General features: G+C 31.5%; 1 protein-coding gene across 1 annotated transcript in view; it reads right to left on the minus strand.

Annotated features, from left to right (window-relative positions):
* Positions 1–8,239: 8,239 nt before the first annotated feature.
* Positions 8,240–26,144, minus strand: part of LOC126737046 (arylsulfatase I-like) — an 82,083-nt gene continuing 64,178 nt past the window's right edge. The window contains exons 3-7 of the mRNA XM_050441732.1: positions 19,291–19,517; positions 18,978–19,233; positions 16,250–16,407; positions 15,386–15,521; positions 8,240–9,311 (exon numbers count right to left, since the gene is read on the minus strand). Coding sequence (XP_050297689.1) covers positions 8,410–9,311; positions 15,386–15,521; positions 16,250–16,407; positions 18,978–19,233; positions 19,291–19,517 — 1,679 coding nt within the window. The 3' untranslated portion in view covers positions 8,240–8,409. The remainder of the gene's footprint in view (positions 9,312–15,385; positions 15,522–16,249; positions 16,408–18,977; positions 19,234–19,290; positions 19,518–26,144) is intronic.

The raw sequence follows: 26,144 nt of genomic DNA on the forward strand, positions 1-26,144 counted from the left end.
CTGGGAAAACCTTAGAAGGGGTCACCTAGTGTAGTTTGCGCATGGTGTTAAGCCTGTTTCTATCCTTTCCTATTTTTGTGAACTGTGCTAACGGGTAGCATAACATTCCTATCTTTCATTCTCAATAACCTTTAATAAGGCATTTAATCTTTCCTACCATTCTCATTCTTCTTTTTTTCTATCCTTTATGTATATGAACACATTATTAGTGTAATCAAGAGTATTAACCTCAATGAAATTATTTAACTACTTAAATTAAATTTATTTGACCTTAAATTAGTTTTAAGATTTATTAATTATGGCTTGGTAAAATAAAGTTACATCTTATTACCTTCAAGGTATAACTGATTCAGCGTTCGGTTAACATTGTAGGTAATGAAATGGAAAGAAAAAATTGAATCTAGTTTATAGATCTTAATTCTTCTTTTTTTTGTAGAGACACCCAGTCTAGCGTTTCTATTTTTTCGTTGCTTTTATAATGTAATAATTTAATATTCTATAAAAATAGTACTGGTCGCGACATCTAGTGTAAAGTGGATTATTGGCATTGTAAAAATAAGAACTCCTAAAAGGCTTAGACTAAGTTCGGCCTAGTTATAAATAACATATATAGATGGCTCTCTCTAACTTTTCCTGTAATTTGAATACTTTGCTTTTTGGGATTAGCCATTGATTTCTGTTCTGTTGGGTTCTTTTAATAAAACTCGATAGTTGTTAGTTTATGATATTTTATTAACCTCGAGAGAGAATACATAAAGCACCGAGGACGGTCAAAAAATATATCCTATCCCCAGCCCGATCAGGCCACCTGCCGCTGACCAATAGCGAGTCGCCCTTGGCGTAGGGATATTCAGGGTTGTCGTAATTAGAATAAATGTACAGTATTAAGCCTGACAGAACATCCCCCCTTTTATAATAAGAAGCCTTAAGTAACTAACATAATCCTTTAAATAAGAAGGTCTCTTAAGGTTACGCACTGGCCTACTTCTAACACTAGCACTTTGATTATTGTCAGATTCACCCTGATGTTGAGATTGCACTACAGATTCTGCGGCACATTCACTAAGACTTATATCTACTGGTACAGCAGACTGAATTTCTACATTTTGCGTGGGGCAAGTGTCTAATCTAGTGTTAGTAGTATTGAAAGTTTTGGGAGATGATGGTGTATGCGTGACAGTAGAGCTATGACTACACGAATCGTTATTAAACTTAGAAGTACTTTCATTCGAAACAAATGCGTGATATTTAGCTGGAATTAAGAACCATCTGTTTCTTCTAAAAGTACCACCATTTTTCTCGATAAGATATGACTTTGGTTCTCTAAGCTTTTAAATGACTTTCCCATACATTTTAAGATCTGTCACCCATACATTCTCATTAACATGTATTTCTGAAAGATCTCTTGTGCGATGACGCCTATTATAGTTTCTTTCCATTTTTTCTTTGTATTTTCCCTCCCTTTGGAAAACTGGGCTTGTGTCAATGATTTCATTAAGAAGTTTTGGTAAAATTGGCAAAGTAGAACGAATTTTTCTGTTAAACAATAACTCTGCTGGAGAGAAGCCATTTTCCAGAGGGGTGGACCGATAAGCTAACAAAGATATAAACAAATCATCACCTTTTTTTATAAGATTTTCAGCAACTTTAACCGCAGCTTCGATACACCCATTAGACTGCGGATATTTAGGACTGCTTGTTACATGCGCAAAGTCAAAACTTTTAGCAAAATTTTTAAATTCAGTTTGGAACTGAGGTCCATTATCTGAACGTACTACTTCTGGTAAACCATATCTAGCAAATAACTCTTTCAACTTGGTGATAATTACATTCTCGGTCATTGATTGAAGTTTGGAAATTTCGAAAAATCTAGAAAAATAATCAGTTACAATGAGGTACCACGTTTCCTCATATTTAAATAAGTCAAGTGCAATTTTTTGCCATGCACGATCTGGAAAATCGTCTTTACAGAAAGATTCTTTTATGTTAGATCTGAACTCAATACAACGTGGACAATTGCGAACTAAATTTTCTATTTTAGTAGATAGTCCTGGCCACCAAACTGAAGACTTGGCTCTAGCTCTACACTTTACTATACCTTGGTGACCCTGATGAATGAAACCTAAAGTTTTCGATTGAAGAGACTGAGGAATTATTAATCGTGAACCACGTAATAAATAACCCTCACATTCTGAAATGTCATGTCTATATTGGAAATAATTAGAAAGTTCTGGGTCGATTTTATTTTTTTGGGGCCAACCTGAGTAAATGTATTCTTTTAGTTTTAAACAAGTTGGATCTATATTTTGCTCAGATTTAATTTCTTCCAAGAAATACGGTTTAATTTCGAAATTTGTAGTAATTAAGTTTATAAAAGTGTCTGTCTCTAAGGCTAGCTCGTCATTTTCAGGAAATTTAGAGTTTTTCTCAAATTTTCGGGACAGAGCGTCCGCAATGACTAAATCTTTGCCTGGAACATAATAAATTTCGTAATCATATCTTAAAAGTCTTAATCTAAACCTCTGAAGACGCGGAGTCAATTCATCAATATTTTTAGTTTGTAAAACTTGAACTAACGGTTTGTGATCGGTCTCAATGAGAACTTTTAAACCATAGACATATTCGGAAAATTTGTCACATGAATTTGTGAAAATTTGTCTTCTTGAATAAGACATGATCCTATACCAAAGGAAGAAGCATCAGCAGAGATGATAATCTTCTGGCTGGGGTCAAAATATTCAAGACAAGGACTCTCTTGTAATAATTTTTTAATTTTCTCGAACGCCTGTATTTGAGCGAGATTCCAAGAAAAAGAAATATTCTTCTTTAATAAGGAAGTAAGAGGTTCTAAGACATCAGATCGATTAGAAATGAATCGACATGAAAAGTTAACCATACCTAAAAAACGCAAAAATTCATTTTTATCCGAAGGCTCGGGAAATTTGACAATCGCGCTTATACGCTCGGGGTCAATAGAAATTCCTTTACCTGATATGGAATGACCTAAAAATTCTAAGGACTGTACACCAAAAAGACATTTTTCTTTATTTAAGGTTATACCTTCATTATAAATTCGCGTTAAAACGTCATTTAAAATTTTATTATGCTCCTCAATAGTCGGTGCGTGTATAAGAATATCGTCGATATGGGATACTACGTTATCAAGTCCCTTGAGAATTTTATTTATTAACATAGAAAAATATTCAGGAGCACAGGTTATACCGAATGGCAACCTTTTAAATTTAAAACGTCCAAATGGTGTTATGAAACACGTTAAATCCTGACATTCTTTACCCAATTTAATTTGATAAAATCCAGAGGTCGTATCTAAACGACTAAAGTACTTAGATCCCTGAACTTGAGCAAGAATTCTTTCAACTTTCCCTATAGGAAAATGCATGCGCATCACGGCTTTATTTAATTATTATCTTTTCGAACAATAACAATAGGACTGATCCATGGAGTATGATACTCGACATTTTCTATAATATCCAATTTTTGTAAACGTTCAAGTTCATCTTTTAAAGATTTAAGTAATGGAATGGGTACAACTCTTGGAACTGATTGTATGAATGATGGAATATTTTTATCAATCTTAATATTAAATTCGGTTTTGAAAGTGCCCAATTGATCAAAAATTGTAGGAAACTTTTGCTCAATTTGTTCTGATTTTAGAAAATTCACAGAACTAAATCCATCCCCAAATTGCAATATATTTAAATCAATAATTGCCGATCGACCCAAAATGGGTTTACATAGCTTTTCAATGACATAGATGTCAGTAAAACATTTATTTTTGGAATTACTTAATGTACCATGCATAATGCCCAGAATATTTAATCTTTTGCCTGAAGGGCCTGTCACGACTCTAGAAGTCCTATGTAATCTTTGAATTACATTTTCATCTAATAAAGAAACAGGTATACATGTTATGTCAGCACCAGTGTCAATCATGAATTTAAATTCTTTATTTAACTCTAACAATTTTAAAGAAATCAACCATTCTTTCTGATTCTGCGATATTAAATTTATTTTAATTGAACCTAGAAACTGGCCTGAAGGGCTAATATTGTTAGAACAATTTTCACAACATAAATTAGTAGAGTTTGTATTACAATCACTACTTTCTACAACATATTGGATAGATCTAACCTTTTTCCCTCGACAACTAGTAGCCCAGTGCCCTTTTTTGCCACAAGAACGGCATGTTGATTGCTTGGCAGGACACTTTTCCCTGGAATGCTCTGCTAACCCACAAAATTGACAGTTCCTGGCACCATTCTTCCTATTTTCCTCTTCTCTCCCGTTTTTGTCAGAAAAACGGAAAGATTTAGCATTTGCTCCTCGAGAATTGCACCCTTGTACCGCAACAGGATCACTGACGTCATCATGGTGCTCTCGCAGATAATTCTGCTTGTGAGCCACCTGGCTCCTTGTGACTGCGGCCACCACACCTCCTCGCAGCTCCTTACTCTGTTTTTCTTGCAACTCTGCCTGCTTTACTGCTATGATGCAGTCCGGAAGACTCAAATTTGACTGTAATTGCAGTCTTTCGCTAGTTTTGCGGTCCAGCATGCCCACGACGATACGATCACGTATCAATTCATCTTTCAATTGGCCATATTGGCAGTGCTCTGCAAGTGAATGTAAGCTGGTTATAAATAACTCGATGAACTCACCTGGCTGTTGGCATCGACTATTAAATTTATAGCGTTCAAAAATTAGATTTCTGCGGGGAATAAAATGATTTTCAAAGGCCTGCATTGTCGCTGCATAGGTTTCAGGAACTGGCACAAATTGCAGCATAACTTCTTCGGCTTCCTCGCCAAGAATATACATTAAAATATTAATTTTTTCTTCATCAGGCTTTGCATTTTGTCCAGACACTGACATGAAGTGCTCAAGACGTTTTCGCCACTGGGGCCATGCTTGAGGCATTGAAAAATCAAACTTTTGTGGTGGAGACACCGGCACGGAAAGTGCTTGAGAACTCACAACTGTTGTGGTTGTCGCTGTATCCTCTGCTGTAGTAGCCATTTTAGCGTCGTGGATAGAGATATCGCCAGGAAAGATCCACGGTTAGCAACAAAACGCTTGCCACCTTTTACGTAACTTTTACATAACTTACGTAAACACCACAAACTACCAACACTATCACCGCTGCCACCATGTTCTGTTGGGTTCTTTTAACAAAACTCGATAGTTGTTAGTTTATGATATTTTATTAACCTCGAGAGAGAATACATAAAGCACCGAGGACGGTCAAAATCTCCTATCGCCAGCCCGATCAGGCCACCTGCCGCTGACCAATAGCGAGTCGCCCTTGGCGTAGGGATATTCAGGGTTGTCGTAATTAGAATAAATGTACAGCCTGACAGAACAATTTCCATACTCGCTGCAACTTAAATCTAAGTGGGGCAACGCTGTATTCTTAATTCTTGTAAAACTAGGCCTGCGTGAGAAGTGCTGTCCATCGAAGAGGTACCGAGAAATTATCTTTTGGCTTTTTTTTTAATTGTGTGGTCTTCAGGCTAACAAGTTTAATTTTTCGAGGTCATAGTAAGCGAGGCACTCGACCTCATAGTAACCTCATGGCAACACTAACCATGTAATGTAAAAAATTACTTTAATATACTTTATAAAAGACCCTTCAATATGTTGAGGGTCTTAAGCCAGATCTTAAGCCATCTTAGGTGTGTTCCCGTTTCCCGGAATAAATTAGAACTTATCAGGATTTTTTGCCTCGTCAAATCAGATTAAAGGAATGTGTAAGCAATGTTACGATATCTGATTTGTTATTGTTATTTGGATTTTGGGACTAGACATATTACCTAGCTTATACTGTTTAATGGCTCTAAAGTTCTTTCTTCGGAAATTTTATTGTAATGTAATCTGCATACTTATTGAAATAATAATTTATTTAATAATTCCTTTCAATTTTACTATGCTGATTTTCATACAGTATTATATGTAAGCAACCGAACTGAAAAGTATATTTTCTTTTTCTAAATCTAATTTGTGCTCACTTTACACACTTCTCAGGGTGTGTAAGTTTCACTTTTTACGTATTAGTGCCTAAAAAAGTTTTTTATGCACTAGTGCGAAAGGTTAAACAGCGAACACTGACCAGTATTCACAGATTTGTTATAATATAGTGTTGTTAATTGAGGCTATTATTTTGTGTTTTGGCGCCCACAATTTAAAAGGTAAGTATCTCTATAATAATTGATAACAACCCACCACCAGTTAGTGCTCTCCAGGCTGATAAACTGCTGTTAGCATTTATGCAATTCTAATTAAGACTTTCAACATCAGTTGATTTTAATAAAAAGTAGAAATCAAATTTTAATTATAATTGCCTTTTTATCATCTTATTAATTTTGTAACTAAATTTTTAATAGTTTTAGGAAATTTACTGCGCAATCCTTGCGCTTTAAAGATCTATTAATCTAATTTTCCCGATATTTAAAGCTAAGAACAAGATTTTGAAAAATAGGTTTCAATGATTTGGTTGGATGTTATTTGGCTACTTTTTTATAAAGTATACATACATATATATACATATATATACATAATTATCAATCCTTTTGTCTTTTAGGATTTTTGGTATTGGTATCAAAACTAGCCTCCTAACAGAGTAGGATTCAAGTAAATTAACTATATTTTAGTCGATAATTATTGCCCAAGGAATGCTCTTTACCAAAGATATTTATTATACCAAATATATTAAAATTAACCAGACCCTTAAGATGTTAGAGCAGGATATTGCAGAAATAATTGAATGCCCACCATCATCTTTATTTGTGAAATATCGATTTTTTCTACGAAATGATAGATAAGACCGGTACTTTTTAGAAATGTGGAACATTTCAAAAGAATACAAAATAAACTCTTAAAAAAGAACAAGATATAACAAAAACAATAATTTTGACATGTTTTAGGTGCTCAAGTCTCCAGACCTCTCTTAGTCTCGCCTTAGTCAACACAGGAAGTGGTATGATACGAGCATGAAATAAAACTAAAAAATAGGCAGTGCAAACTTTATAAATGAGAATTCGCTAAATGATTTATGTGAAACATAATGACAAAACAAATGTTTAAATTAATATATATTGTAGTGTAAAGCCCTATTAAATATAATACTTTAGAAATAATGGTATCATATATCACAGATAACTGAGTAAATCATTCATTATTACAAAAATTCCACTAGTTCAAAATACAATATAATTTTCAAATTTTTAGGCTTTAACCTTTTTAGATTTCTTTTTATTTTTTTTGCATCACTGTATAAAGATTTCTGATTTTAGTCCCTCCAAGTATTTATAAATTGTTAATTAAAAATTGCTTCTAACAATGGGTTTAAGAATGTCATGTATGTCACAAAAACTGAAATCACTAAACTTTTCCTGATAGAGACCGAAAATAATCTAAATCTACATAATGTTCACATTTATTCAAGAAGTAATACAATTTCTCATGTAAAGCTCATATTAAAAAGCTTGCTTAATGTACTCCATGTGGCAAACTTTCCCTTCTCAAATTTAATTTAATAAGGGCGGGTCTAGTATTTTTTTATAAATTTTAGTAAAAAAAGTAATATGGAAAAGGTTAGTAATTCTCTTAGAGCTGTTCTATTGAAGCCAGTTTTGTCACAAATTATTGCACAAACCTTTAGACCAAATGACTGTAATCTTTGAGACAGTTAATAATCAATATTTTTAGGCCCTGTATTTTGATTTTATCGTGCTTGAAAAAATGGGATACTTACTGGAATTTTATAACAATTCTGTAGACTCTTTATTATAAAAACAAGAGCATGATTTGCTCGCCTGGAGCTTCTATTAAGTGTTTCTAAGTCCTTAAATTTTATGTCTGAACTTTACTAAAAAAAGTCTGGAACTTATATTTCATCAAACATCAGAGCACAACAACAATCACTGTTCTAAAGGGGCTTGGCCACAGTCAAAAGGAATGCATGAAAGAATTTCTTGTAGGATCCTTGGAAAGGGTAGTTAAAAAAAGTGTTTGTAAAGATATAGACTTCTTTTAAAAATGGAGAGGAAAAAGTATTTCGTTCACTGACCTAAAGAAGGACAATTAGCATTTAACAACTGTGAGGGTTTCCCAAAGAGGAGGTATAATAAAAAGGTTCGCCACTAATCACTAACTAAATATGTCCTTAACAAACTTTCACACTTTCTTCTGATTTCCAAGTTTTTTAACTGAAACAATCATATAAAATATAAACCATATTTATTTAAAAGTCTATTATACAATAAATTAACTAAATTTACTATTGACGCTCTTAAAATTTTTCTATGAGAAAAATACAAGAACTTATATATATATTGTTTGCACTAGTTTGAAATTTTTTTTAAAAATATCAATAATGCTTTACAGATTGGTCTACACTACGCGAAATTCGTCTTTAGTACAACTCCTAAGATGCTTTTCTCTATCTTCAAAGAGATGTTCAGAATTTTCAGAGTTTTCTAAGCATTTACTGTCAAGTGTATAAAGATTGCTACAACTTTGTTTTAAAGGTTTTTTACACGTAACCGCAAGCAAAATTATAATAATTAGTAGCACTGCTACGCATGCCCCAGAAATAAGACCAATTGCTAAATGAGACAGAGGCTTCGGTGATATTTTTTTACTGACAATAACTTCAGGGTCTCCCCAGTTAGTCCAGGTGCCATTAAAATTATCCGGATTAGCGTTGGGATCTCTAGGCATATTTATTGGTTTCCGGGCTGTTTTTGTATACTTTATAATTTCTTGTTCTAACGTAATCAGAATTAATGGTCTTTGAGAAGCTAGATTGACCCTTTCACAGGGATCATCTTTAATATTAAATAAACATGGTGAAATCATTGGATTACATTGACTACTTTCAAGTTGATCTTCTGGTGTTAGTTCTTTACATTTTATTGTAGCATTTTCTCTTAATCTTTTTATGTCGTTTATATTTAATAGTTTAGAGGAAAAGTGTATGTTTTTATTTTTTTCCTGAATTTGCTGATATGTCACAAATCCGGATAATGCATTTCCTACTTTACTATGAAGAACACTTTCTTCGTCATATTTATATAGTGGGTCTTTTCCATTATTTCCATACCAGTTGTCTTTTTCCATCTTATGGGCAGATCCGTAAACATACTTCCAGGGACCTTGTCGAATTGCTGCATACTTCATTATATTATCTATGTTGTGGAGAATTTCAATTCTGCTCGAAGGTTGATCTTCAGAGATAGATTTCCATTGGTCCTTACCATCTAGGGCTTTAGACAATTGAGAATGATCTAAACCTTAAATAAATAAAATAGATGTTCGTTAGACATTTTCAGTGTTCAAAAAAATTATTTATGAAAATAAGTTACATTTTAATTTTAATTTAAGTAAATATATTACATATTTTTTTTATCGAAAATAACCTAGAGGCACGTCAAATGTTATTTTTATGTCCCTCACCCTAGACCTTTTATTTCCCTATCCACCGTCTTACATGAAAATCAGTTTATTTAGTCAGAAGATATTGAGTCTTAATAAATCAAGAGTCAGTATAGTCTTAATAGTCAAAGAACCTCTAAAAAATACCAAATAATGTAAGTTAATATTATTTAAAAAGCTACTGAAGCTTTTTAAGTAAATCTAAGAATAAAATTAAGATAAAAATATTTTGCTATTTTTTGTGTTATGTATGTAGGTATATGGTTATTCTCCAAAATAATAAATATTATTTAATATCATTTTTTAATAAGGGGTATAAGAATTGATAATTATGAAAATATTTAACTAATGCAAATCCGAAAAGTTTTAAAAATAGTTATTTAAAAATTTTTCCAACAATTGGTTCTATTTAGAATATAAAGAAGCAAGTAAAAATGCAGTTCTAAATGAAGAGCAGCATTGAAGCAAGTAGTAATTAATATACAAATCAAAAATACAGAAATACTAAGGCACTAACATGCAACAGAAATTTATAGGTAAAGTCTTAACTTTAGGAAAGATCGACAATGTATCTGCTTATTTATTCTGGCATACCTAAAATCTGGTAAATTTGGTAAGGAAAGAAAGAGTACCCAAATAAAAAACCTTATCAGCTTTCGTAGAATATTTAGCGTAGTATAATGAAACCAAGTTGTATTTTTTTTTGACGAATTAAGGACTGAATTTTCCAACTGATAATATACTGTTTATTTTTCTACATAAAAAAGTTAAAGGCTCCAGCTAGTGAATGTCAATATTTCTAGAAGACGTCATAACTTTTTAGTTTCATTTAAAAAGTAGAATTCAGAATTAAAGTAGCCGTTTTGAATGTTCTAAGTTTTAAGACAACTGTTAAACAATTTTATTGGCTCATTAATTTATCTAGTTATATAAAGGCCATGGCCAACCAAGGTGCCACGTATCTCTTTGAAAATTCCTTTGGTAAAAGCGCAAATAATCTATAATTCCTGCCGGTGCTAATTACAACCTTCAAATGGCTAAATTTTCCAACGTTCTTAGTTGAAGTTGAAAAAGACCAAGTCGTTAAGTAACAGCTAAACTCTGAAACTCGCTACACTGCTAACAGCACCTGGGGTCAATATTCATTTAACATTAACTTAGCAATATGTGTGAGATACTAAAAAGAAAAATTTTAGACCTTATTTTAAAAATCTTTCAATTTTCTTTATAATAATGTAAAATTCATATACTTCAATTAAGTAGTCTTGGAGATTTATTGATTTAAAGCATTAATAAAACTAAATATTAATAATCATAATAGATTTTGCCTTTAAGGTGACCCGATAAAAAGAAATTTAAAGGTGGTAAATCTGGCAAGCTGGGATCATTTGGTGGTACTTTTTCTACCAATCCATCGATCTGACAACGTCTGATCTAAATATTGTCGACCATTGTGTTGGAATATCAGTCTATTCGCAATATACCGCCGATCATTCTAAATGATCAGTGGTCAGATTTCTTAAAGACACACTAAATGAATCGGATTAATCAGACCAATATTGGCAGGTACTAGACCATTTAAGAAAAAAGAACATTTGTCGGAAAAGTAACTTTTAAATAAAAAATATTTATCATCTATAATTCGTTCACTCATCTTTACAAGATTGTAATCGACGATCAAAATCATCTTCATTAAATTCTTGTACCAGGTTAATTTTATGGGCCGAAACTATGAGCCTTAAGAATCCGCGGTATACTACATCGACTAACACCACATATAGAATCCATTTGTGGTTACTTAAAGTGGGATATACATTAAGTTGCCCTAAGACCCACAGTTCTATTGCTTTGTTCTCTAAGGGATTTTTGAAGTTGCGTTTAAAAATTTTAAAAATAAATAAAAGCGTTTTTTATTCGCGACTGATCGAGTTTGTCGAAATTTAGCCACAAGTTCTAGAACATAATTTCGATACACGTTCCTGTCCTCATGTTTTTCATTAAATATTTGGGCTATTCTAGCAGCGCACTTTTCGAAAAATATTTCTATAATGTCATCCTTTTCTGCCGTGAAATATACTATGGTTATATAATTTAACTTTAAATAATAAAATAATTATAAATTCTCCTACCACATTTTACACTCCAATTCTTTAAATCTTAACAAATTCAGATCTTTAACATTTTTTGGTTCATATCGCTTCAACTTGCAAAACTCTTTAAAAATAATCTTAATATTTCAATAGCTTTTAAAACTGCAAACACTTTGAAAAAGCACTTGATAAACACAAAGGATAAAATGCAGCCAATTTTAAAGTCTGGGGTGTATTCTTTGAATTGTGGTAAGTGTTCCGCTGTCTATGTTGGTCAGTCTGGCAGAAGAATTTCCACTAGGGTGAAAGAACATATAAGTCTTTTCAACAATTGTAAAAACACCGATATTAAAGAAACAAAGTCAGCTTTTGCAAATCATCTTTTATGGACTGGTTATAACTTTTCGGTGTTGGATGATGTAACTATATTACATGAGTGTGGAAAAGGTAAAAAACTGGATCTCCTCGAAAAGCTGGAGATAACAAGAGCTAAGAGAAGCCCAATATTAAATTGTATCAATGATATCTTTAATTTCGAACCTAATCTCATTTTCAATAATCTCCAATAAAATTTAAATCTTGTCTCATATAATGTGTAACTCGTATACTACATAATAACTCGTATACTACATTATTAGCGCATTTTGGCGACAAGGTTGCTTTAGACTTCGGATCCAATGGTCTCTGGTTCGATCCCTATTAAATTAAAATTTTTTTTGAAAAATCTTTTTTATATTTTTTTGTCCTTTTATAATTGTATTTATTTTGATTCTTTATAAGATAATATGTAAAAAATGTACTGGATGGGATATTTGGCGTTTTAAAGTTCACATTTTAGTTAATCACAATACACGGTGTAGACATATTACATTTAATATTTTTATTTATGTCAGTGTGAGTTAGTGTGTGGTTTTTGTATTTAGATAGGCATGTCTTTTCTGTTAATTAGCGTTCTGCTCCGTATTATTTAATTTTGATAATTTTATTTAGGTCTGACGATGCCCTAATACGGCGAAACGTATAACCTTTTAATAGACGCTTGATTTGTGAGACTTTAACTTTGAGTTTACATTCTCCCCCTTTGGTCACTATGGTTAATTTATGTATAAAGCGTTGAAAGCTATTTTAGCAATAAGGTTTGGTCGAATCAATCGCAAACTATGTATTAAATGCTTATTTAAGGTAGCTACAAAACAGTTCCTTCTTATATTTCTTTACAAAATAACTTTTTTTGCCACAAAAAACGCTCCAATCCCTATTTTCAGCAACAAAATGATAAACTATGGGCGTAGTGAAGAAAAGCGGTAAGTGCTTTTCTTCAAAAGCTTTTAAGTAAATGCTTTTACTAAATCTTTTTCTAAACGTCACAACCGTCAAAATATTTTAGTTGTGTAGCCCTCATTGACTGTGCCAGGTTGCCAATTTTTTCTGTTGTTTCCGAGATATCGATCGCGTCTATTCGTCGTGAGACACCCTATATACAGGTGTACGAAGCAACGTCCGATCGATTTTATTATAGTCCGTGCTCCCTGTTATTTCATCAATAGGTATAAGGTTCGAAAATTTTTAACGGATTTTAATAATTTTTTGTTCAGATATTAACAATGAATACCTAAATCGACTTATGGTGACCTCAAACCTATACAAACTAAGGTGTCTGGGAAAATTAATTAAAAAGTCATATGTTAAAGAAATGAAAAGGCACTAAATTCCAAAATTCCCAAAGGATTTGGATAAACATTTTTCCATAATAGATAATAAATATCTAAATCGATTTTAGATGGTTGCAAACCTCTACAAACAAAAGTTTTTTGGTAAAAAATTATTAAATTGTTAGATGTACAAAAATATAAACTGTTTTCTCGCTATTGATACGGTTGGGATGAAATTTGATATTTGGAGTTTATTTAGGATGCAAACAATAACTTTTGACAGATATTCGACATTTGAGGTCACGTGATACCGTAGCTCTTTTGCCATTGATCCGATTGGGTTGAAATTTGGTATTTGGAGTTTATTAAGAATACAATTATAAAATTTTGACAGATATTTGACATTTAACACATTATATTGACACACAACGCGACTATATAACACATTATGGTTCTTTGAAGCATGATACCCCAACAACTGGTCCTCTCTTTCCTTGGCATTTAAACGTTGGCCCCCCCGACTGACCAGACTTAAGTATACCTGATAATTTGTGATTTTTTTTAAGAAATCCTCTAAGGCCTATCACTGACAGGACCTAGAGGTCCAAACGTATTTGAGCGAAGAGACTATACTTGTTAATTATGTCTGTTGTCATTAAATAATTTTGTTGGAAATTTAAGTAAATTTACAAAGGACGTTTGTTATTTTCTAATATGCAGACATAGAAGTATAGTGTGCAACGGTTGTTTAAAATCGGCACAACCGTGTGTATAGAACCTTTTTCAAAACTTAATACACAATATACTACATACTTTTTTCCAATATATTTCAAAGTATGATCCTAAAAGAAGCTGTATTTTTTGGCCAATTAGGTTATTAGATAATTATACAAACATTTACCTACATTTGAAACTGTTATTTTTATCTTAACAAAAAAACGATAACTGCAGAACTTTCTTATTTTACCCCGTTTTATTATTTCGATAGTTAAATTTTTTCCTAATTCATTTAAAAAGAAAACTTTTGAATTTTTTATTATTCAGAGTAGGTTTTTTAATAATAGGTGAATTAAAAAAATGCATTTTGCTAAACCACTCTGTACTTTGGTTATAAAGGTCGATAGACTTCAATAGTGGTTTTTTGAAATCTTCTGTTGGCGTTTAAAATATGTCTATTTCAGAATTAAACATCTAAATACAATGTTTTAAAATATTACTATTTTTATTGTCATATATTACTGACTAGCTAATTAATGGTTTCTTGTTTTACTCAAAACATTTCAATACAAAGATTATCTATTAGAATATTGATTTCATTGACGTCTGTCTCGGTAGTACGAAATATCAGCTAAAGCTATATTTATGAATATTTAATAATAATTTTATGTAAGTGCAATGCTTATAATCCAATCAATTTTTTTTGGATTTTTCAAAAATAACCGGCTGTTGATAATAACATGCCACATAAGATATTAAATGTAATTATAATATATTTTTACATGTTAATGGTTTCCGTAACTTAGGATTATAATATTTTAGATATTTATCGAATTGGAAAGCTACGAAGAATTTGACGTTATATTATATTATAAAATATGTAAAATATAAAGGCATTTATCTTGAGAAGAACTATTTTCAATCAGTCATATTTGGAAAATAAACGAAGCAACTTTTTTCAAATCATATTATACACACATTTTTAAGTCACAATATAGATCTAGAATTTTAAGTTGTTTGTCTTTTTATGAAAAGCAACTTATCTACATTTTATGTTTTACCTTCCTAATACGCGCCTTAACTTTACAAAAAATTCTCCACTTAAAAGATATTTGCGATTTGTGCAACTATCTTAAATTGGATTATTTGTTTATATCGCTTAGTAAAACTCGTAATAAAAATAACTACCTACTTATATGAATATAAATTTCTATTATGATAGAAAAGTTTGTCGGTATTTATTTTCTTTCATTTTTTGTATTATAATTTATTGACTTCATGAATATTATTAAGTTGGAGCTGTGCCTGTACAATGGTCTTCGCAATAAAATAAAATAATATGAAGATTAGGTAACCATGAGCTAAGTCTAATTTTTATTGTTTCAAAGATATAAAATGTTATTTTTTAAAATAGTGTATATAGTATATAAAATACTTATCAAAACAGATATTGAATTTTTAAGTACTTCTTACCTGCAGCAGAAAATAGTGTAGGCAACCAGTCTGAAATATGCATTAAATTATTAGATACTCGTTTTGGTTTCTTAATCAAAGGGCTCCAGACTGCAGCGATATTTCTCATAGCACCTTCCCAAGCAGAAGCTTTCATCTAAAATAATAGACATAATAAATATTTAAAAATTTTCCAAAATTTTAAGGTCATCCAACAGTTCTAGAACTTCAATTTATGCTGAAAATTGAGATGACATTATTATTTTTAATGAGACCCTTTTTATATTATATATTTTTTTACATTCCTTGTAAATTTCTTGAGATATTTTATGTATGCTATATGTATCTATTTATCTATGTATGTATTAATAATTAGGATATTATATTCAATTAAGATATACATATACAGGAATTCCACTTAAAATTCACAACTTGTATAATTTTTGCGTGATTCGTTTTACTGAAAAGAAATAGGTGAACTAAAGAAAATATTATTTAACCTTTTTATTAAACAACTTCTTATAAATTAAAAAGGTTATTTCACGTTTTTCACTTTATAGCTAACTATAATTAGTAATTGAAGTAATAGAAATAGCACTAAACTGGTTCAGAATTAGGATTAAATTAAAAATAAAATAAAATATTTTTTTTTACTGTTCAGTCTTCAGTCTTGAAACATTTAAAATTGTCCATTCCTATATTCCATTTGCATGTATTAAATAATTAACTAGTGATTTGACTACGTTTTTAATTTTTCAATATTTAAAAATATACTTTCAAAAAAAATTGTAAAAAAATATTTAGTGTATCAGATTTCTATTCAAATTTATATAAATGTATCTTTTTTATGACCCATGTAAAATAATAATAGCAATGAAGTATTACCCCTCTAAATGGATAGTTGGATCCATGGTTTGCATGAACACCTTCTGGAGCAGCTCCGTTGTCAGACATAAAAATTACAATTGAGTTTTCCAGCATATGTTTTTCCCTTAAAGCGGCCACTACTGATCCGACACTTTTGTCCAACATAGAAACCATAGCTAGAAATAGGATAAATTTTTAACATATTATATTATAAATACAATACTATTTATATAATATATTTATATAAACTTAAAAATTACTAGGAAGTCATTTAAGTTAAAAGAATAATAATTTTTGATATAACATATATATTTTATGAGGGAGCCAAGATACAAATTACTTATGGAAAAAAGTAGATCCGTTAAGTTTATTCTATTTTACTATTCATTGTAACCTTAAAAGTATTTTTTTATTTTCTTTTATGAACCAGTAATTTCATTATATATATTTTCTCAAATAAACTACATATTTTTTGATAAATATAACACGCACAAAAAAATTAAGAAATATCTTATTATTGTGTATGCTCCTCGTAGCACCAAAAAGTTTTGTTCCTCCCATCATTAAATACGATTAACTATAAGGTTATAAGCTTTGACGTCTCTGACCGTATAACCACCAACCTCCGTATCACTATCATCGGTCACTGCATCTTTGACTCCTGGTCCCCTACCCTATCCATAGTCATACATCCAGCAAGCCCTTTCTAAGGCTGGATGCCACTACTTAAGATTCATTCAGAAGTAGAATCCATACTTTGAAGTACACATGCACAAACCCTCTCACTAATAGACAGATTACGAGAAATATTTGTATCTCAAGGATCTTCGATTGACCAATTGCTTCCATATTTGCCAAAATTATTATTATAGTACCGAAAAAACCGTGCACATGGGCAGCATACGTGACTTAGGCAAATTTTCTGAAAGACCTCTAGAATTCCCAGTCAACTATGCCGCCGATCTGGAGATTGAAATCACACATATCGTGAAGACCCAAGCCATCAATATATTACCGATCTGCAGACGCTGATTCGAAGCCATGAAACTCTTACCACTTATCGGGAAGTTTAATGGTTATAATAAGAGAAACTTGCCGAGAGTTGCTCCCAGAATACCGCCACTTCAGAAGATTTGCTGGCAGAAATATGGATAGACCCTAGTTTAACGAACCCAGCATAAGCAGTCGTGTAACCAGTCAGTAGCCAATATGAATCCAAACATTTCGATATATAATCAGATGCTGTCAAGGAATATTAAAATTAATACTTTATACATTCTTTAGTCAAATTCCCACCCACTCAATCGTATAGCAAAAGACGTATGCCCATCGGTGCTGGAGATGTGGGGAAGCTGGACATTTTAGAGAAAACTATCGCGGACCTGCCAGATTATTTTGATTTCTAGATATAAAAGGATCGGAAAAATGTCACGCGAATACACTTTTTCCCCAGCAAAAGTTCCCTTCTTATTTAGCAAACTTCTTCTGTCCTATTACCAAGTTCATTACAGCACCTCTAACGTAAAAGAACCGAGACTATGAAGGTAACTCAGAGACAATCATGTTCTTCTGTAGCAGGTCACTGGCATTGTCAAGATTGTCCGAATATTTAGGAAATATTTTAGACCGGGAATGATGCGAGCCATTGGGTGATCGCCTATGTTACAAGTACAAGTCATTACAGCTTCTGCTGTATCACTGGGACTAATCCATCACGAAACCACCAACCGTGGAACATTGTGGAATTAATTTGGTTGGTACGTTACCACATTGTCACGAGGTTTGGGTATCTTCCTACAGGATATCGGTATCGCTTGGCGTTTTATTCCAATCTATACCTCACAAGTTCTTAATTACTATATACCTTGTAATTGCTTTCCAAATATTGAACTAGATTGAAATTAGTTTTACAGGCGAGCAATTCCAAAATTTAAAAAAAAAGCATTTTGTAGATCCACCAAAACATTTGTTTAATCAAGACAACATCATCATTAGTATCCATTATGATAGAAAGGTATAATATAATAATGTACTTTACATAAAATAATATTTAAAAAAATTATTGACGTAAGAAAATAGTCACGACGATCTTTTTATAATTTGCTGTAAGAAATAAACGCTAAATTTATGAGTGACAATCGGCTGAAACTATCAGGCATAGAGCCAAACAGAGAAAAAAATTTTACAACCGCGCTGTAAAAAAACTATACAAAAAACTGCTTAAAATAAAATTAGGCTTAAAAGTAGAATATATAAAGATTAATAAGCAGTAAAAATAATACTTGCACGTATTTTTTCTAAACAAGTATATCCTAAAGAAGGTAATAAACAGAAACATGACGGCAAGTACCACTCTTATTTTTTAATACTTCCTGACTTATCCCCAACAACCCCGTTATCCGGAATATTCTAATTTTTTTTATTGCTTCAGAGTTAATTGTATATTGAAAAGAAAAAAAGTTAAAATATTTTAAATGTTTTCAAACTCCAGATGCAGGCTCTTTAAAATATTTACAAATCTTTCATAATGGCCTCTAGGCTCGACTAATCAAGGTTGAAGTTGCAAAAATTTCAGGATAATGCATGATTGTTTTTTTGGTGACAAAGCTAACATGCTTTTAATATTGCATGAAAATGTAATTTAAAAAAATCATAAATAAAATAGTTTACGAATTGTATCAGCTGAAGAAAATATGGAATCTTGAAAATATTTTGTTAAATCCAAGTTTTTAAGTTGCTTACTTACCAGCATAAATTCGTCTTTCCGGATCTTGTATATGAGCAAATTTTGCTATTTCATCATCAGGGGCCTGAAGAGGATACCAGTCATTACCTGCATGTGGTGCTAAGTGTGCCAAATACATAAACATTGGGTCGTCTGTATTATGTTCGCGAATTGTCTTGACGGCTTCTTCAGTTAAAAGGGTGGTTGTATATTTACCTTTAACACTATAGTCAACAGTCATATTATTACGAAAATCATAACCCATTTCTTCAGAATACTAAAATGTTCAAAATTAATAAAACGTTCCTTAATAGTTTTTGTAAAAAGTAACTACCGTTGCATGTACGGTATGTTCATAATAATCTTGGTAGCCTTGCCAATAACCATAGTGGCTATCAAACCCTCTATAAGTTGGTGTGTATTCTTTTTTATAAAATCCTAAATGCCATTTACCAATAGCTCGTGTTGTATAACCATTTTTCTTTAAGTGCTCAGGTAATAAAGTTTCATTAAGTGGTAACCCCCAGGGTTCGGGTTCTAAAATTACCAAATGTTGCATTCCTAAAATAAAATATATCTTTAAATTTCTCACAATATCAGATTTAAAATAAGCTGGCTTAAGATAAATATAAGAATAAATATCTCCAGAGATAAGTCTGAAAAAAAAATAAGAATATCTCATCATTTACGATGACTCAATAAACAATTTAGTTACACAGTATAGTTTAATTTGAATTTTATATTTTATGAAAACTTAAATTCAATATTTTTAACTTAAACATCACTTTAAATACAGTACTTAAAAATTGTACAATTGTTGGTAAGTTAAATAATAACAATTAAAATTTAATTCAAAAATAAGTCTTATATGTTTTACTCATTAATTACTATTTTTAATAATACAGATTGTGGAGTTGATCATTTGGCAAAATATGAAAGTACGACATTAGTAAGCTAACGAAATTGTCAATCGATATTGACTTTGATAGGGTAACTGTAGAACTATAAAATTATAAAAGCAATAAAATTTTGCAAAATATTACGCTAAAATTCAGGCATATTTAAAACATTTTTCTTGGTCTTTATATACAGGGTGGTGCGATTTCGACTGTTTTAACAGAAAACTCGTATTTTTCGAACAGATGGAAAAAAATTGACTTATATGTCATGAGCTCAAATTTTGTAAAAAAAAAATTAAATTTATCAAAATTTTACTATGTCAAACTGTTTGGCCGCTAGGGGGCGTTTCTTGAATTTGGTCGATTTCGGTAATTAGCCATAACTTTTTTGCTATTAAAGATAATTGACTTCTAAAGACACTTTCTCAAGTACTTTTTAATAATAAATAATTTTATGTTATATATTTTTATACAGGGTGTTTCATAAAGTTGATATTTCAAAAAAAAAAATTTTTTTTCTTATGAACCACATATTATTTTTTTATAAATTCTTAAAGCTCTTGAAATCCTCTTTTCAAAAATATATAACACCATATATCTCATTTTAGCTGTTTCCGATATTTCCGATATTACGTTGTCATTTTTCCATTTTCCAAGTCTTTTAATTTTTATAGAAGTAGGCTTTGGTAAAAAACAGCATATGTCATATGTGACAGCCCGATAGAAAATTGTTTATTTCTCCTGTCAGTAACATATTTGAATTTGCTGTATTTAGAGCTAATGTATGTGTAGAAAAAATATATGAAAATTTAGAAAAAGTTGACATGTTAAAGTGCTATTTTCTGTCTAATGAAAATTCCGAGGCAGCCAATGAATTATATTTAAATACCTTTCCTGAACGTCGTCAACCAGATAAAAGAATATTTCCAGTGTTAAAATTAAATCTTGTGAAGCACGGAAGTTTTAAAAAGCCAAGGCCCAACACTTATGCTGTTGATGTTAAAGCTGAAATTCAGGAACTTAATATAATAGGTGAGGGTTTAGATCATCCTAACAAGTCTCATCGAGCAGTAGCAGAGGAAATAGGTGTTAAGAAAACCAGAGTTATAAAAACGCTTAAAAAGCACAAATTTAAACCCTACAGGGTTAGGAAAGTTCATCACCTTCAAGATGGCGACTTTCAGAGAAGAATTGCATTTTGTGATTGGTATGTCAATAAGTGCAGATTGGACGAGAACTTCCATAATAACATTATTTGGAAAGATAAAAGCCGAATAGACACTTCAGGAATATATAATAGGTATAATTCCTATTACTGGACTACAGAAAACCCACATGTTGTAGTACGGGCGAACAGACAGGGACGGCTGGGCTTCAATATTTGGGTTGGAATTTTTCGAGGTAGATCTTTGGGTCTTCATTTTTTTATTGAAATTTTGACTGCCCAAGATTATTTAATATTTTACAAACATATGTTGCACCGTTTTTGGAAAATTTACCATTAGCGAGAGTTCGAAACACGTATTATCAGCAAGACGGTTGTCCTTCGCACAACGCACGAATTACGACTGATTTTTTAAATCAGGAATTTCGGGATCATTGGATTGGTAGTAGGGGACCTATATTGTGGCCTGCTAGGTCTTGCGACCTAACGCCGTTAAATTTTTTTTATGGGGGAGATTGAAGGATTTAGTTTTTAAGGGAAGAACTATCGAAACACGGGAAGAGTTGCAAGTAGCAACTAGGCAAGCTTTTCCTGCTATTAGACCTCCTGAGCTTATAAATGCTTATAAATCAGTTAGAAAAAGGTGTTTAATATGTATACAAGAAGGAGGCGTTCAGTTTGAACTCCTACTTTGAAAAAAATGGTTCTAGTTTGTAATATTAGTTTATAATTATTTATATCTGATAATTCTTATATAATATTATTATATATTAATTATAACTCTGTAAATATGCCTTGAAATTATTGTTAATTGCTTTATTTTTTTATAATATGTCAAAAAATATTAAGTTTATAATCTAAGTGAAGTAAATTTTTCCATGGCCTACTTCTATAAAAATTAAAAGACTTGGAAAATGGAAAAATGACAATGTAATATCGGAAACAGTTAAAATATGATATATGGTGTTATATATTTTTTAAAAGAGGACTTCAAGGGCTTTAAGAATTTATAAAAAAATAATATGTGTTCCATAAAAAAAAATTTTTGGGAATATCAACTTTATGATGAAATATCCACACCCTGTATAAAAATATATAACATAAAAATATTTATCACTAAAAATTTTTCAGAAGTCAATCTTTAATAGAAAAAAAGTTATGGCTAATTACAGAAATCGACCAAATTCAAGAAACGCCCCCTAGCGGCCAAACAGTTTGACATAGTAAAATTTTGATAATTTTATATTTTTTTTTTTAGAAAATTTGAGCTATGACATCTAAATCAATTTTTTTCAATCTGTTCGAAAAATACGAGTTTTCTGTTAAAACAGTCAAAATCGCACCACCCTGTACATCAAAGTACAATTCACAAATAACCGTAATCTTAAAATATTTACTATGCTGTGGATTACAAAATAAATATTTTGCTTTGAAAAAAGAAGAAAAATTTAAATATTATACAAAAGAGAGAAAAATTCTTAAAAATAAATTTAAAAAAAATTAATTCTCCAAATAAAAGGCTCAAACAGAGCTTTTTCTTTAGCTAAATAATAAGTTAACCTATTATAAAATCTGTTTCATATATCCAAAAGAATTTCTGGGAAAATGGAATTGGCACATTTAACAATTTTCTGTCGTAACTCCTCTAAATTTATTAGCCTAGTTAATGCGTGCTTGCTAATATTCTCCTTAAGATAAAAAAGATTTACCATAAAAATTCTTTTACCATAACCGCATTATGAGCAGGACAGTCATTTTGCCGAAAATAGACCGACTGCACTCCGAGAATTTGAATGGCAAGAAGAACTTGGTTTTACAGCAACTCAAGCAGCACCATCAATAAAAAATTACCCTTTGATACGGTCGCCCAAAACACCACCGGAAACATTCAATTTCCCCAACCTGTATGTTGCCTAAACATGCTTCTAATATGGTAGTCTATAAAATTCTAAAGTATCTTGTACTAGGCAACTTGCAAAGCAGGTTGTACATCGCTAGTGTAATTGGGATTTAAAAGAATTCTTTCCACCTGTGTCTTTTCTAGCTATCATATCGCAAACGTATAAAACGTGTGCCATCAAGTGAATATATGAACAATGGGAGAATGTGTATTTTAAAGTAATTTTGTCCAAAAAGCCGTAATATTCTAACTTTGGTTTATGCGTTGCCAAAATTAGAAGGAAGTACGAGTGGCAGAATTGAGTTCTACATCCCATATAATTCGGCTTTGTTAAATAGCTAACCATTTAAAAAATACTAGGCCGTCTGTCATTAAGAGATTTTCAAGTCATAACTGCCTAATTTCAGTAATTACTGAACTTTTTACAAAGTATGTATATTGTATACCTTTATGTTATATGTTGAAATACAAAACCACACACGTGTGTTATTTCGCAATGAACCAGAGTCAGCAGTTCTAGGAATTGACAACAACACCATTTCCGTCGATTAGCAAACCGGTGGCCTGATTCCTTTACCATGGGAACCGCTGACGCAGCTCTACCATTCTCTAAGCCCGATGCTCCTACCATGGGAACCGCTGACACCGCTGTACTATTTTGTATAAATACAGTACACATAGAAATTTTAAGTTACTTTTGTAAGATTAATTTTAAGTTGTATATTTAATCTATGTCCATTTGAATTTTGAAGTTTTAATTATTATTTTAATTAAATAATAATTATATTATTAAACCTTTTTTAAAAAGCGAAATTAAGTTTTAAAGCGCAGTCGGTAGAATCCGTAAAACGTCAACAGAACAAGAGAATTCTAACTGTTAGCGGCGGATTCCAATCCCTCAAACGGACAACGGACCATCTTCAGGACTCCCAGAGAGCAAACAAGGCGTCCTCACTCATTGGCACAGGCAGTGGAACATCGTTGGAAAACCTCTGTTTGTTCTGAATATTAGAGAACAAGATAACTCCTTGCATCTGGCTTTAATGTAAGTAATCGAATCATCCCGTCTTCTTTTATATATAAGCGATTTGATGATACCATTTGTTCGATAATCTGATATAGGTAACGCATTTTTATTTGAATATTTTATATATCTTTAAGTTTAATAATTTTAATATTTAAATATAATAAAATCTATTTACTAAAATGCCACCGAAAAAAACTCGTATGGCAACAACCGCTAAAATAGATAACGAAGAAACAGAAATTGAACCCTATAGACTTTCGGAGATATTTTCAATTATCCCTGAGTATAAAGGTGATCAAATCTCCTTAAACACCTTTATTAGTTCGTGCGATTGCGCAAATAATATGGCTATAAATATTTAAAAAACTTTACTTACTCTATTTAAAAAAAATAAACTTAAAGGCAAAGCTGCCCAACTAATAAATTCAAGAAATCCCCAATCGTATGCAGAAATAAAGCAACTTCTTAATCTTCATTTTGGAGATTCTAGAGATTTATCGTCTCTTATTTAAGACCTGCAACGACTAAGGCAACTCCCAAATGAATCCCTTCTTACATTTATCAATCGCTTAGAAATTCTAAACTCAAAAATGCATGCTTCCATACAAAAATCTTTACTAAGTGCTGATCAAAAACTTAATCAAAGCAATTTAATAGATACTATGGCTCTAAATACCCTTCTTGGAACCTAGATTAGGCCAAATCATTAGTGCAGGAAATCCAAGAGATCTTTTAGATGCTCAATCGAGAATTCGTAGAGAACTGCAACTCTCTTATGTTGAAACTCACAAACCCTCCCCTAGAACGGTCATACTTCCAAAACCTCAATAACAAACTATTAGAAGACCTTTACTTCAACCACCTAAATGTTCAAATTCTGGCCGTATAGGACACTATACCAATGACCTGTCGCATTTCTCAAATACAGCGATCTAATTATTCTTATAATAATAATAATATTCATCACCAGAGTATGCAACAAATACCAAATATACATCAGCCACAAGCTGAACGCTTTCCACCAATGCAGACTCATTATAATCGACCTCAACTCAATACCCCTTCCGTTCTTCCGTTATTCAGAAAAATCCAAACTATGTAAACAACAATCAACATTGTACCCATCATATTCTACTAATTCTAACTAATTCTACTAATTCTGATATACGAGACTCCAACGAATATGAAAATAATCAAGAATCCCACTTAGAAGAGGATCAAAATTATCATTCTTATAATAACCAAAACGAGGAAATTAGTCAAAACACCGTAATACCTGAAAGCGACTACCAAAATTTTCGGGCACTTTCAGATCAAAACCACCCTCCGGAAGACAATAAGCTATTATACATCCAGAATACTATTCAAACATTGAACCTAGACGACTTGAACCCACATCTGAACTTCCCCGAACAAAACTTTCTCTAAATCCACTTCTTACCGTCAATTTTATGTTATATGTATGTCAAATTTATATTACATTAAAGATGCTTCCAATACCTTTAAACTTTTAATTTATATAATAATACTTAAACTTTTAAGACACGGAAGCAGGCATATCGATTTTCAAAGAACATATTGCAACACAATTCGCCCATAGATTTAAAGAAAATATTACCATACAAGGCATAACCAACGAAAAATTGCAAATTACCGAATCTACTCTAGTTCCTCCTTTTAATGCAAAAGACCCGCATAAAGTTTTCATTTTTAACCTGGACATTGAATTCGATGAAATTTTAGGCCTTGATTTTCTAGAACATGATCAATGCACAATTGATTTAAATACAAAACAACTTTTTACAAATTTTAAAACAATACCCTTGCACAAAGCAACTTCCAACACCCTTCCCTCCGAAGCTCAACCCTCTTCAAACATTATTTCAATTGACGCACGCACCGAAAAAATTTTTAAATTAAAATGTCATCTTTCCAATACCGATGCTATCTTGTTAGGACAAGAAAAAGAAAAAGTTAGGCTTTCTAATGCCCTAATACACGTCAATGAAAAAGGTGAATTTTTAACAACACTTATCAATGCAAATGCAATTCCTAAGACAATAGATTTCTCCGATTTAACCGTAGAAACTTTAGATTTATCGAATCCAGTCATGAGCCTCAATGCACAAGACAATGTAATACCCGAACCAATAGACAGAAGGCATATTATAAAAGATCAATTAAGAACTCAACATCT

The sequence above is a fragment of the Anthonomus grandis genome, chromosome 6 (assembly GCF_022605725.1).
Source record: "Anthonomus grandis grandis chromosome 6, icAntGran1.3, whole genome shotgun sequence".
NCBI lineage: Eukaryota > Metazoa > Arthropoda > Insecta > Coleoptera > Curculionidae > Anthonomus > Anthonomus grandis.